The 13,263-nt window shown below is 49.3% G+C and overlaps 6 protein-coding genes across 6 annotated transcripts; 3 read left to right on the plus strand and 3 right to left on the minus strand.

Moving 5' to 3' along the window:
- Positions 1 to 944: 944 nt before the first annotated feature.
- Positions 945 to 1,772, plus strand: PFICI_09133 (uncharacterized protein; the record flags this gene model as incomplete). The annotated part of the gene is made up of 2 exons (XM_007837714.1): positions 945 to 1,525; positions 1,577 to 1,772. The coding sequence occupies 2 exons, from the start codon at positions 945 to 947 to the stop codon at positions 1,770 to 1,772; spliced, it is 777 nt and encodes a 258-aa protein (XP_007835905.1).
- Positions 1,773 to 2,091: 319 nt separating this feature from the next.
- PFICI_09134 (beta-glucosidase I) lies at positions 2,092 to 4,888 on the minus strand (the record flags this gene model as incomplete). Its single annotated transcript, XM_007837715.1, has 5 exons — positions 2,092 to 2,916; positions 2,980 to 3,696; positions 3,766 to 4,081; positions 4,135 to 4,741; positions 4,819 to 4,888. The coding sequence occupies 5 exons, from the start codon at positions 4,886 to 4,888 to the stop codon at positions 2,092 to 2,094; spliced, it is 2,535 nt and encodes an 844-aa protein (XP_007835906.1).
- Positions 4,889 to 5,454: 566 nt separating this feature from the next.
- On the plus strand, positions 5,455 to 7,011 carry PFICI_09135 (uncharacterized protein; the record flags this gene model as incomplete). Its single annotated transcript, XM_007837716.1, has 3 exons — positions 5,455 to 5,600; positions 5,676 to 6,132; positions 6,196 to 7,011. 3 exons carry the CDS (start codon positions 5,455 to 5,457, stop codon positions 7,009 to 7,011), a joined length of 1,419 nt encoding a protein of 472 aa, XP_007835907.1.
- A 339-nt stretch (positions 7,012 to 7,350) lies between these two features.
- PFICI_09136 (uncharacterized protein) lies at positions 7,351 to 8,789 on the minus strand (the record flags this gene model as incomplete). The annotated part of the gene is made up of 2 exons (XM_007837717.1): positions 7,351 to 8,607; positions 8,700 to 8,789. 2 exons carry the CDS (start codon positions 8,787 to 8,789, stop codon positions 7,351 to 7,353), a joined length of 1,347 nt encoding a protein of 448 aa, XP_007835908.1.
- Positions 8,790 to 9,426: 637 nt separating this feature from the next.
- Positions 9,427 to 11,190, plus strand: PFICI_09137 (uncharacterized protein; the record flags this gene model as incomplete). Its single annotated transcript, XM_007837718.1, has 5 exons — positions 9,427 to 9,566; positions 9,632 to 9,725; positions 9,774 to 9,898; positions 9,999 to 10,515; positions 10,588 to 11,190. The coding sequence occupies 5 exons, from the start codon at positions 9,427 to 9,429 to the stop codon at positions 11,188 to 11,190; spliced, it is 1,479 nt and encodes a 492-aa protein (XP_007835909.1).
- Positions 11,191 to 11,375: 185 nt separating this feature from the next.
- On the minus strand, positions 11,376 to 12,627 carry PFICI_09138 (uncharacterized protein; the record flags this gene model as incomplete). Its single annotated transcript, XM_007837719.1, has 2 exons — positions 11,376 to 11,702; positions 11,761 to 12,627. The coding sequence occupies 2 exons, from the start codon at positions 12,625 to 12,627 to the stop codon at positions 11,376 to 11,378; spliced, it is 1,194 nt and encodes a 397-aa protein (XP_007835910.1).
- Positions 12,628 to 13,263: the final 636 nt, after the last annotated feature.

Here is a 13,263-nt window from a genome sequence, read left to right on the forward strand (position 1 = left end):
CGGAAGACTTACCAAGGGTACCAACTATCTCTGGGTCAAGAATCGATTCATGGTTCTGGCATGTTGTTGAATCAATTCCTGTTAGATCTTGGATACAAGCCAAGGGTAGTTATAGCGAAGCTCTGGTTGCAAGGCCGATTCCCGGTCATATGTTGCCATCAAGTCCTCGCCAATGTCAGAAAAGAATCGTTTTGCAGCGTCTCGAAAGCGATGGGAGAGCTTTCTTCGTTGTGGTTCTGGAGTGGCTCCATGCAAAACGACATATGTTCCAGAGGAAGAAAATGGCTTTTTGTAGGGCATGTTGGAGATGATCAAGTGCAAAGTACAGCTTTGTCCACGGTGAAGGAAGAAGGTTGGACGTTGTAAAGTATTCTTGTCATGAAAACAGAGAAATCAATGCTCTCGTTTGAAAGGGGGTTTAGATGACACAAACAGCAAATGCGACTCAAGCAGAACCAGGCACTCGTGAGAGCAGGCACACGCTATTCAGAGGGGCCACACTGCTGATTCGCCAGAAGCACCGACTGACTGCCCGAGATTTCTGTTTTGAGAATATACGATTATCTATCTATGACTAGGTAGATATGAATGATTCAATTTGGGCCATGGATTCTCAATGACCTGCCAAATTGTGCTGCAGCTTATGGAGTGGTTCTCGTAACTGATATGGTCCAGCTCCACTCCGCGATCGCCAAAGTCACACCCAAAATAGGCCTAGAATCGGTATTTCTGTCCAATCACCTCCGAGATGCTATCGTATTGCCCATAGACCACTCTAATCGCGATCAATACCCCTCAAATAGTCTGCCTAGATGATTTTCAAGTTGTAGTGTCATTGTATCAATGGGCTCAGCCATGAGAAACTTTTGAATTGCACTTTTCCCTTAATTGTTGACCGCTGTCAGACTGAGGACCGGAGCTAGTCAACCAAGCCAATAATAACAATGCCCGAACCATCACTCGCTGGCAAGACGTTTGTAGTCACTGCCGCAGCAGCAGGCATCGGCTTTGCTACTACAAAGCTCCTGCTCGACTCTGGTGCAAATGTGGGAATGAGCGACAAGGACGGCGAGGCGTTGCAACTTGCCGCTGCAAAGTTCGACCCCCAAGTCACTGCCCGAGTCCTGACTGGCGTGGTAGACGTGGCCAGCCGCGCTGCCGTCCGAGCCTTTATTCACGAGACACGAAACCATTTCAACGGCCTCGATGGCATCGCTAGTGTCGCCGGTGTGTCTGGCAGGAAGTTTGGAGCACAAAATGTCTGGGACATCCCCGAGGACGAGTACGACTACATCATGGACGTGAATCTGAGGGGGCTTTTCAATATTCTGGGCGAGTCCATGAAGCCAGGCGTCATGAGTCGTCCGGGGGCAATAGTAGCCGTTGGAAGCGAGTACTCTTTCAGAGGGTCGAAAGGTTGTTCTCTCTATGCGGCATCCAAGCATGGACTTCTGGGCATGGTCAAAAGCGTGGCTCATGAGGCCGGTGCGGGACCAGAAGGCATTAGAGTCAATGCAGTACTCCCGTGAGTTGGACCTGTTCAACATAATTTCATTTGCGATGCTGATAGATGCAGTGGCCCCACCGACACGCCGGCCCGTCGAGCTGTCATGGAAATGGTCGGCAAGGAGCGTGATTCCACAAAGAGGCGTCCGTTGGGAAGACCTGCTGATCCAGAGGAACTTGCAGAGATTATTCTATTCTTACTGAGCCCGAAAAGTAGCGTTGTTACTGGGGCGGCTTGGACTGCTGATGGTGGTGCAGCTAGCTAAGGTCAAAACCTTCTCCTTGAGTTACTCGGTGCTGTGCACTCAGCTAGTATACACGCCGTAACAGGTATTATTGGCTTATCTGTACTTATGGATGACTTGATATTTTGAGCGAGGTAAAGATAGAATTGTGGTTTTCTATCATCTCGAGTCCTATTTCGATGCAAAGATGCCAAATTGCGATTGCGGGATATGAAAGTCTACATATGTGCCATTCAACTCAATATCCATACTGGCCTGGGGATTCCCGGAAAGGTACCGCGGACTGCCACCTAACTACGGAGTCAACCTAGTCTTATCCTCTACAACAACCCTCTTCATACTATGACTTTTGTGTGTCTGGTTTCCTAGTCTCACGCCACCATTGTGTCTCAAGGACCTCGAATTCGGCGGTCTGCGCTATCTCTTCACTGCTTGAGCCAACTTGCACTTCGTATGTGTCCTTTTCCATGATCCACATATGCTTGCGCTCGTCCCAGAAGCTCGTGGCCAACTGCTTGACAACTAGTATCTCCACGGTCACTGTGCTGTACGAAGGTACCAATACCTTCTTGTATCCTCGAAGCTCTTTCATTGGCCGGCTTATGGATGGGTGGAGCTGGCGAACATAGACTTGCACGACCTCATAACCATTGACTGGACTTTTGTTATGTACATCCACTGTGATGGTCAAGTTCTCACCTACATGGCCGCTCGTGTCACATTCGCTGAGTCGCAAGTTCTGGATAGAGAAGTCGGAAAATGATAAACCGTGCCCGAATGGGAATGCAACAGCCCTTCGAACCTTCTCGTAATAGCGGTATCCGACAAAAATGTCCTCGCCGTAAAGTATTCGAAAGGCTTCCGACTTCGAGTTCAGAAAGGCTGGATTGTCTTCCTCACAAACAGGGATAGAGAGAGGTAGCTTGCCACTTGGATTCACATCACCAAAGAGGACGTCAGCAATAGCATTACCTGTCTCGTTTCCACCGTACCAGGCTTGCACTATAGCAGGGACTTGATGTACCCAAGGCATGGTCACCGGGGTTCCCGACTGGATCACGACGGTCGTGTTTGGATTGACGGCACAAACGCGACGGATCAGCTCGTCTGTCAGTCCTGGGAGTTTCATCGTTTCACGATCAAAACCTTCGGATTCCCAGTCCTCCTAGAATCGCAAAATTAGCCCCAATCATGTTCCCTTCCATTTAATGATAAGTAGCCTTCTTACATTGAGTCCGGTGCAGATAATGACCTGGTCGGCCGTACCAGCGATCTCCACAGCCGCTGCTAGTTGAGCGGCGGCATCCACGTTCAACGCACAACCGAGCCTGAAGCCACCTGCTCCCATGTTGGTTGATCCCAGAGCTGAGGTACTCTGCGTCGGCGCTGTTCCAAAATCCACCTGAATCTTATAGCGAATGCCCGCGGTCAGGTTGACCGTACCTTTTTCTTCTCTTGTTCCAGCACCCCAAAAACTGTCTCCAAGGGTTTGGTTGCGGGAGTTGTCCACTACGATATCTCCATCGACGTAGAGTTTGGCGGTGCCGTAGACTGCCAATCCAAATGTATACTCACCGCTAGCTTCTGGCTCAAAGTATGCTTCTAGCTCCGAATAATAGAGATAGCCGTCGATTGAGTCGTGGCGATAGTCGGTCAGGTACACCATGGTGTCGTTGTTCTCGATCGCATCAATCACCTTCCTTTCTTGACAAGAAGGTGGCTCGGCGTAGAATTTCATCAAGTAGCCGACATTTCCGGCCGGTGTTCTTAGCAGTCCATTCATCAACGGCAACTTCTTGTGGTCTTCAACACCTTTGGCGTAAGTCACATTTGTCACCTTTTGTTTGATGCCTTGATAGGGCGAGACGGCATAAGTTGCATGGACTGCGGCGGAACCGCTGCCGTGGATACGGAATGCTTTTGCGTTTGGTCCAATTACGGCCACCTACAGTACCCTAATAGTCAGTAAACCTGAAGTACAAGAAGTAGGATTTTATATGCCTGGTGAACACACCGTCTTGTCCTTCTTTAAAGGAAGCAGATTTCCATCATTCTTGAGAAGCACAATTGAAGAAGACGCTAGTTGTCTTAGCAGGGGACGGGCGGCATCGATGTCGCCAACACAATCCGGTGCTGCCTCCGGGATGCCACTTTCGATACCCTTTTTGATGAGGTGAAGGACTCTACGCACTCGGTCCTCAATCTCCCAAATTGCCACCTTGTTGGATCGCAGTGCTTGCTTGAGGGCGAAACCCCGCCATGTGGAAGGACCGGGCATCTCGAGGTCCAGGCCAGATCTAATGGCCTCGCTTGTGCTATATGTGCCAAACCTATGTACAAGTCAGCAAAACGTGCCACGTTTGATATCTGGAGGTGCACGCACCAATCACTCAGAAGAAAGCCTTTGTACGACCATTCTTCTAAGAGGACTTTCTGCAAAAGGTCAGAGCTTTCGCTGACGTGAGTACCGTTGACCTTGTTATAAGAAGTCATGAGCCCCCAGGGATCAGAGTGTCGCAACGCGACTTGGAAAGGCATCATGTAAATCTCCCTTAGTGCGCGCTCAGAGACCAGAATATTGACGGCTTTGCGTTGATGTTCTTGGTCGTTGCAAACAAAATGTTTTATCGTAGTTGCCACCCCCTCGGCCTGTATTCCTCGGATTTGTGCTGCTGCCAAAGTGCCTGATAGAAAAGGATCTTCACTGTAGCTTTCGAACCCCCTGCCACCCAGCGGAGAGCGCTGTATGTTCACGGTAGGGCCAAGCAGGATGTGCACGCCTTTCGCACGCGCCTCTTGTCCCATGAGTCGGCCCCCAGCTTCGACCAAGTCAGGGTCCCATAGCGCACCAAGAGCGGTACCGCATGGCAGACATGACGCTGGAACAGGGTTGAAGTGGCGGACGCCGCGGATCCCATTTGGGCCATCACACATTCGAAGTGAGGGGATGCCCAGGCGTGGGATAGTCTGAGTGTGCCAGAAGTCACTTCCTAGGAACTAGTTCAGTATTTGTGCATTGATATTTGAGCCATGAAGGGTGAATATAAGGATCAAGGCCATGGCGTACCTGACAGCAGCCCTATCTTCTCATCCAGAGACAGTTTCTCCAATATCTCTGTCACATCAAAGTTGACCATGGTGCATTTAACGGTACTATGTTGTCTTTGCTTTGCTCCAGTGTCGTAATACATTGGCACTGGAACTGAATGAGTGAAAGTCCAAATTTGGACTCTATATCTTCCACCTCGGTATTAGACAAGGCTCCCAACTTCCCAGAGCGGTATCGCATAGCGCATACCTTGAATCAAGTGTGTTGTGAATGACGAATTACGCTGATCTTGTTTATCATACATAGCGGGCCGATCGCGTCAATCCATCGCAGCTATAACAGCGACATGTGCTGATTGGCCAGAATCACCGAGGACGCTAATCAACGTGATTGATACGGAACTTGATTTGAGTGGAGCCTGCGGTACGCAGTGAAGACGCCAGATCAGGAGGAGGGACGCGCAGGGCAGGGCAACATCTCTTTTGGAGACGATCCATGGCAACGCAGGGGATCAAGATGTTCAAGAAGCATGTGAAAGTCTATGGACGGTTCAGTGCTACTTGAATTCTCACTTTTACGCCACAGCTTAGCGGATCGGAGCTTCCAACAACGATCAACGTCTTGCAACGACGACTTCTGCATAACCTCGACACAATGGCTGAGAAATCCAGTCCCGGTATTCCCGGTGATTCAGTCATTGTCGACTGGGAAAGCCCGCAAGATCCCCGAATGCCACGAAACTGGTCGACTTTTAGGAAATGGCGAAATGTCATGTTAATCTCAATGTTGACCTTCGTCTCGTAAGTGGGGTATAGTCATTGTTGACTTCATTGCATATTCGAGTGTCTACTGATCTGCATACCATGGTACCTCAGTCCTTTCGGGTCGTCGATGCTCGCTCCTAGTATGGGCCAAGTGATGGCAGAATTCCACTGCTCCAATACCGATATTGAATCCTTGACCGTATCTATTTACGTCTTGGGATACGTCTTTGGGCCGCTTTTGTATGCACCTCTCAGCGAGTTGTTTGGCAGGCAATTGCCGTTACTTGCCAGCTCAGCGTTGTTCACTATTACGGCTGTGGCCTGCGCCCTATCCGTGAATCTTCCAATGCTCATCGTATTTCGTTTTCTGAGCGGAGTCGTGGGCTCGGCGCCACTGAGTCTGGGACCTGCCAGTATTGGTGATATGTTTGAGCCCCAAAGTTGCGGCAAGGCCATGGCTGCCTGGAATTTGCCCGTCCTTTTCGGCCCTGCTCTTGGTCCTCTTGTTGGGAGCTATATAACACAGTCAGGAGGCTGGCGATGGAATTGCTGGTTTCTGGCAATCACTGTAAGAGCTAGTGATGTACCTACTGAACGTCTTTTGCATTTCAACTGCTAACGGGCGAGATAGATGGGATCCTTGTTCCTTGTTGCCATCCTCTTACTCCGAGAGACGCACCCGCCAACAATACTCGAGCGCCATGTCCTTAAAATGCGCAAACAGAATCACAACTATACCTTCATCTCCGTACTGCAGCCTACGGCAACTCCTCGATGCACTCTAATCAATGCCTTCACCCGTCCAGTCAAACTTCTGCTTCTGTCGCCTATCGTTCTAGTACTCTCGTTGTGCTCAGCAATAAGCTACGGTTTCATTTATCTGCTTTTCACAAGCATGACATCAGCATTTACACGCAAATATGGTATTGGTACTCCTCAAGTCGGCTTGATGTATCTAGGTTTCGGGGTTGGAAATATCCTTGGAAACTTGTCGCTTGGTTACCTTTCAGACCGATTCGTAAAGAGAATGGCTGTGTCCACTGGAATGAAACCAGAATACAGACTCATATTCTTGATACCTGGGAGTCTACTTATGCCTATAGGCCTGCTCATCTACGGTTGGACACTCGAATTCAATTTGCACTGGATGGTACCCGAGATTGGTTTGTTCATATTCGGTCTCGGGACAATCTATATTTCCATGCCAGTTAACACATATCTCGTCCACGCATTCCCATCATGCGCTGCAAGTGCCACCGCTGCAAACACAATTGTACGGAGTCTTCTCGGTGGGCTATTAGCTTTATGTGGCGGACGCATAAATGATGCAGTGGGAGATGGGTGGGGCAATTCTATTCTCGCTTTTATCGGCCTCGGCTTCATTTTTCCTGTTTTTCTCGTCTACCGTCACGGAGAATATCTGAGGATGCATGGTGTAACTGTATAGAAGTTTTGGTCCGAGTATAGACTTGTCTTTAAGTCAATGCCTACAGAACGTGACCTCGGTGAGCGTTAAAGTATGCGAACTGAAGTTATTGTATTTCGACCATATTATGAGTTTCGAATTTCAAATGAAACCCAAGCTATTTATTGACCAGGACTAGATCTTCACGGACTTAACAAAACTCGAGATGCTGATGTGGTAGCAACAACCATTGACCCAGTCACATTTGTACCTAGGTACCTATTGACAGCAATCTACTCATCCAAGACAGCTAGAAAGTATGTACCAACGGCTTACAGTGTGGTGGTGACGTTTCAGCAATACTTTATATGCTAGTTTTGTTTAGTCATGGTTACAAGAACAGTTTCCCCCAGGCCTAATCGGAACTTCGCCCTTCTCAAATGACTCCTTGTCGTAATTGATGACTGCCTGAAGCTCTTCCTCCTCACTCAGGAAACTTCTCCGAGAATCTTTATCAGCCTCAAATTCTGCCTTCATTTCATCCGCAACTTTATCATCCGTCAACACGACCCAAGCTGAACGTGCAAGCCCCAACCCTACTACCAGCGTCCGCTCAAAAGCAAAGTCGGTCCCAGCCGCGGCGGTAAACCCAATCGTATGATTTGTCGCCCCTTTCGGCGCTTGGATATCGTAATTTGGATGGATCGCAGGCACTACAAACGTGACATTGCCTTGATCAGTCGCACCTGCTTTGACCTCGGTAGTATTGACGTCAAACTCCATTGGCACGCCCAAGTCAGACATGGCATCCGCAAAGGTTGCAGCCAATGCCTTGTTTGGGATCATTGGCACGTAGGACGTATGATCTTCCAGCTCAATATCGCAGCCTGCCGCTGCTGCGCCCGCCTTGTAGCAATCAATGACCTTGTTACGGAGAAAGGCTATCCGCTCCATCCCTGGCGCTCGCACACCGTAGTTGACGCTGGCGAAGTCGGGTACAATGTTGGACTTGGCTCCGCCGTTGGTGATGATTCCATGTACCCTTTCAGCAGGAAACAGTGCATGTCTCATCATGCTGACATGGACATAGCCACCCACAACGGCGTCCAAAGCATTGTGGCCATTCCAAGGCGATGCGGCAGCGTGTGATGCCTTGCCCCTGACCGTAATGGAAAACATGGCAGTGCCGACGTGAGGATTGTACACGATCCCATTGGAAGGCGGCTTACCCTCCGCCGTCATATTGGTAGGATGTGCCATGACGCAAGCATCGACTCCCTTGTAGGCCCCGCGACTGATGAGCAGTCCCTTGCCACAGCCGCCCTCCTCTGCTGGCGTTCCCAGAATGCGCACCCGTCCTGGCTTCCCCGATTGCTTCAAAGCTGCAGCTGCAGCCAAGAACCCAGCCACCGAGGCCGTTAGGATGAGGTTGTGTCCGCAAGCGTGACCTATCCCGGGTAGCGCATCGTACTCGGCATTGAAGACAACGAGCCGACCACCCGTTCCATACTCGGCCTCGAAAGATGTTGGAACGTCGTAGGCATGGGGCTTGGTGGGGAAGCCGAGGCTTTCGAGTGACTTGACAATCGTGTCGTGCGCGTAGTGTTCTTGATAGCAGAGTTCTGGATGACTGTGAATCTAGTTTCATATTCCTCTGTCAGAACAGATCTTCCACCTCGGCGGGGGAAGGATGAGCTTCTGCAAAAGCTGGCTAGGGCAATTGGACATACGTCGAGGTTCAGTTTGCTAAGCTGAGATTTTGCCTCGGATACAGCCACTTTCATAGCCTCCGTAACTTCTGAACCCATAAGTTCAGCCATGGTAATACTCTGTATAAAGATCGAGTCGGCGGAGAGAATGAGATGGAAATCTATGACCAGCGTTCGTTCACACTCGATACTGAGGGCGCTGCTGTCCTCGCCAAATTTGAATAAAACAGTGAACCAACAATCCGGCCCCTCTGCTCATTGTGAAATTCGACGTCTGCGATTAGCTCCGGACTCTTGCAACCATGACCGATGCAATCACATTCGCTGGAATCGCCGAGCTTTACTGGTAATAATCACCCTTCCTTGTCGCGATTGCGACTCTTGACGGTATTGGCCAGAACTCCCGACACTAGAATAGTTGGTGGGGTTAGTGGGCAGTGCCAGCCATACTTTTGCATGCGTCAGCTGCTATTGCCAGTCTTTGAATGATATCGCAAGTTATCATCGACCGGAAACGTATAGAGTGTTGCGATAAGATTCCATGTACTTTCAAAGATAGAGCGACTTCTACTTTGTATCGTATCATGAACAAAGAAAGTGAAAGCTGAAAGTGTCAGGTGCGACTTTAAATATGCCTTGGGTAGAGTTGAAAAAAAAAAAAAAAGATCGAATTACAAAACACTTGGAGACCAACTTCACATTGCAAACCCAACCCAGTTGGCAGATCAGATTCTATAGTTACTGAATCATGGCAAACGGTGTAAAGGATTTGAAGACAAAGACGAAAGTGTCCGATGAGAATATTCCCGACGATGCTGCCTCTGAGCGTGTAGGAGAGATATGGACGGCAGAAGAAGAGTCGAACGTAGTGCGCAAGATTGATTGGCGGTAAGATGTGCTTTTCTTAACCCACTATTGGGGTTCATCGCGGCTAATTGGTCTACAATCTTCAGCTTGATGCCTCTTATGACTGTCGCTTACATGCTCCAATTTCTCGACAAGATCACCTTGAGCAACGCTTCCATCATGGGAATCAGAGAGGACCTGGTAAGAGTAACCACAAATCTTGCATGGCGCTGTTAACAATCAAGATAGAATCTGAGCAGTTCCGAGTACTCGTGGGCGAGCAGCATATTTTATTTCGGCTACCTGGTGGCTGCTTACCCTGCATCGGTTGGGCTGGTAAAGCTTCCCCACTCTAAACTAATCAGTATTTGCATGTGAGTATATCAGTTCATCACCATGGCTGCAGCCGAAAGCTCTCCCAACGGCAGTCTCCAATGAATTGAGCAAACGTCTCGGAATTAATCCATGTTATAGTATAATATGGGGGGTTATTTTGGCACTTCACTGTGTGCCCCATAACTTCATTGGTCTGGCCATCTTAAGGTTTCTGCTCGGAGTCTTTGAGAGTATCATCTCCCCTGGCTTCAGCATAATCGTCAGCGTGTGGTATAAACAAAGCGAGCATGCCTCTCGACACAGCATCTGGTTTGCTGGTAACGCGGGAGGGGCCATCGTTGGCTCCTTTGTGAGCTTCGGTATTGCTCACATTTCCAGTTTTGCACCTTGGAAGGTTTTATTCATCTTGTATGGTTCATTAACATTTGCTTGGGGCATCGTGCTTCTTCTCTTTCTTCCGGATGGGCCGTCCCAGGCAATGTTTCTCACTTCACAGGAACGCGAAATCGCCATTAGTCGCACTGCTGGGTTCGAGATGGACACACGGCGAGAGTACAATATGAGTGAGGTCAAAGAAGCTTTGGGTGATCCCCATACCTGGCTCATTGGATCTTATTCTCTGCTGACGTGTTTTCCCAACGGTGCACTCACGTCTGTAAGCGTCTGCCTTCCCAATATCGCTAGGTTACCATTGCACAGCCGGACGGTAGCTAATTGGTATTTCTAGTTTGGCAACATCGTCACGAAAGGGTTCGGCTTCAATACGTTCAACACGCTGCTGTTGCAACTTCCAAGCGCCATTTCTACTACACTCTTAATTCTTCTCACGGGATGGCTTGCCAGCAGATACCAGCAGATTCGGTCTTGGTTGATCATCTCTCTCTTGGTATTGGGCATCAGCGGCGCGATCATGGTTCGCCAGATTGACCCCTCCAACAAGGCGGCGCGGTTGATTGGCATGATACTGTTTGCCAAGTTCACCTGCGGCTTTCCATTGGTCTTGTCACTAATTGCTTCAAATGTGGCGGGCCAGACCAAAAAGACTGTCGTCAGCGCCATCTTCTTTGTCTGTTACTGTGTAGGGAATATTGCAGGACCCCAGGTTTTCATTGATAGCGAAGCACCAGGATATCCGACCGCCTTTGCCACAATAATCGCCACACTTGGCTTGGCAGTCATCATCTTGCTAGCATTAAGGCTTCTTTTGAGTCGCAGAAACAAATCACGCAACGAAGCATTTGGTATCCCTTCCGAGGACGATACAACAATGCTTCACGAGAGTCATTTGACCGACTTTCAACGGGAGAAGAGTTTCCGGTACCAGTACTGAGATATGCATCATCATCATCATCATTATCATCACCAGGCGCGAAGAGGGCGGAGCGGGGGCGTTTTTAACGTCAAGCATATAGGATAAATTAGCTTCTTGATCACAAATGCTTCATATAGCAAAAATGAAAGAGTGAAACTATTAGGCAATAGAGAGCCAACGACCTGAAGACGGAACATTGCCCCCTAGATATCTTTGTCTCTTTTTTGCAGCAGCCAGTCGCGGTGGATCTCGTCGGTCGTCGTAGCAAGCGCAACATTTGCCGGCCACCGCCATCTCCAGCGGAAGACATTGGAATCGAAATTGAATAATTGGAATATCCAGCGTCGCAGGCCCCCCTGAGCCTCGTCGAACTCTTGGGCCCTGGAGTAAGATGTCGATAAACATGCAATAGAATCCAACACATGAACCCACAGCGCATAGTAAATTGCCATTGCTTGAAGAGTCGTGATCAGCATTTTTGGGTTCTTCCCACAGAGAGTATCCGCCAGCAGGAACAGTCCCGAGTACTCCTAGTAAAGTCGTCAGGGTCAGGGCAGTGTCAATTAGAGAGTGGGAGACTGGACTCACAATCTTTAGCGCATGAATCTGAGGTAGCAAGTTTTGAAGAAGCTCGACGCCATTTAAAATGTCTTTGACGGCCTCATTTGCTTTATAAAGTAGAATGTTACTGCGCATGATTAGTTCAAGCGGCTTTGAGCGCTCAATGTCGTCTAAAAGCTCTTCCGGAGGGTATCTGTCTCGGAAAAAGGCCGCTGAACCATTTCTGGAGTGGGCGAAAACTGCTCGCATTGAGTTTTCGTCTGATAAGACCAGCTTGGAAAGGTTGCCTGCTCCGACTCCAGCATCCGGAGAAACGTCTTCGTAAACGACAAAGATGAGGAACTGGCACATGACGGCTCGGTCAGTCAATGGTATCGAGTGTGGTGAAGGATTGGTTTCGCCCTCATGATTGCATGATTCCCGAAGTTTTCTCAATAGCTGATGCTGTTTCGCATAAGTAGCCATGGAAGCGCTCAGTCTTTGCATTGATACCAGACCCTTTTCATCCCAATGGGCTCGGTAGTAGAGTTGCAGAAGCCAGAACGCCATCAGTGAGTGTGCGTGATCGATATCAGGAGACCGCAAACGATCGATCAGCAGCCGTGACCCTTCTCTGAAGTGGAAGTCCGCCAAGTGACTCAGCGATTGATTCTTGCCCCTGTACACAAGCTCACGCATGCATCCAGCAAAGAGGAGATGGATCAAGACAGCGTCGTTGGTGGCTTTGCTCAACAGAACGGCACATGCGGACCAAATGAAAGTCTTGGGCGCCCATCTTGCAAATATCGTCTCGAAATAGTAGAGTGCTTCCTGTTCATTGGGACCAATGAAGACTCCAGAGCACGATGGGCCTAGTGGACTTGGTGAGGGTACCCCGATGCTCCATTCAGCCATTATCGGTCCCGCAAAGTGCTGATATGTTGTCCCGGTGCCATCTGGGTTCGACAGAGTACAGGGTAGTGCGAGACTCGTCTCTGCATTCTTCAAAGCCGTCTGCCATTGGGGATGTTTTGGCTGAATGACCGGCAGAGATTTATCCACCCTGCTCTTGATTGGGCCAAAGCCACGCCGTCGGTCTCTCAGAGGAATCCGGGGCCCTGGCCAAGTGCAATCTCGGTTCAATCGCTGGCAGCGTTGGCATTGCGGTGTCTCTCCCGTGCACTTGACTTTCGACCGTGAGCATGTGTCGCAGGCGGGACTGGTTCTCCTTGCGCTCATGGGCGCGTCATGAGTCTGATTTGTAGAAATCATCAGCTTGGATTGTATCAGGAGTGATGGAAGATCTGATTGTAAAGTGTTGGGTCGACAACACCTCTTAAATCCGGAGTCCGTCCGGAGAGGAGGGGAGATGGCGGGGTCACATCATCGTCGAAAAAAATACATGCTAAAAGACAGCGCCTCTTAGGATTGTTCAGGGTCGGACGGGGGAAGAATCTATGTACGATATCGCAGCTATAGTATAAATCAAAAGCCTGTATTTCAATTAATAGATTCTCTCAACATCAATCGCTTGCAATAATGGCGAACAAA

This window comes from Pestalotiopsis fici (genome assembly GCF_000516985.1).
Source record: "Pestalotiopsis fici W106-1 unplaced genomic scaffold PFICI_Scf_6, whole genome shotgun sequence".
NCBI lineage: Eukaryota > Fungi > Ascomycota > Sordariomycetes > Amphisphaeriales > Sporocadaceae > Pestalotiopsis > Pestalotiopsis fici.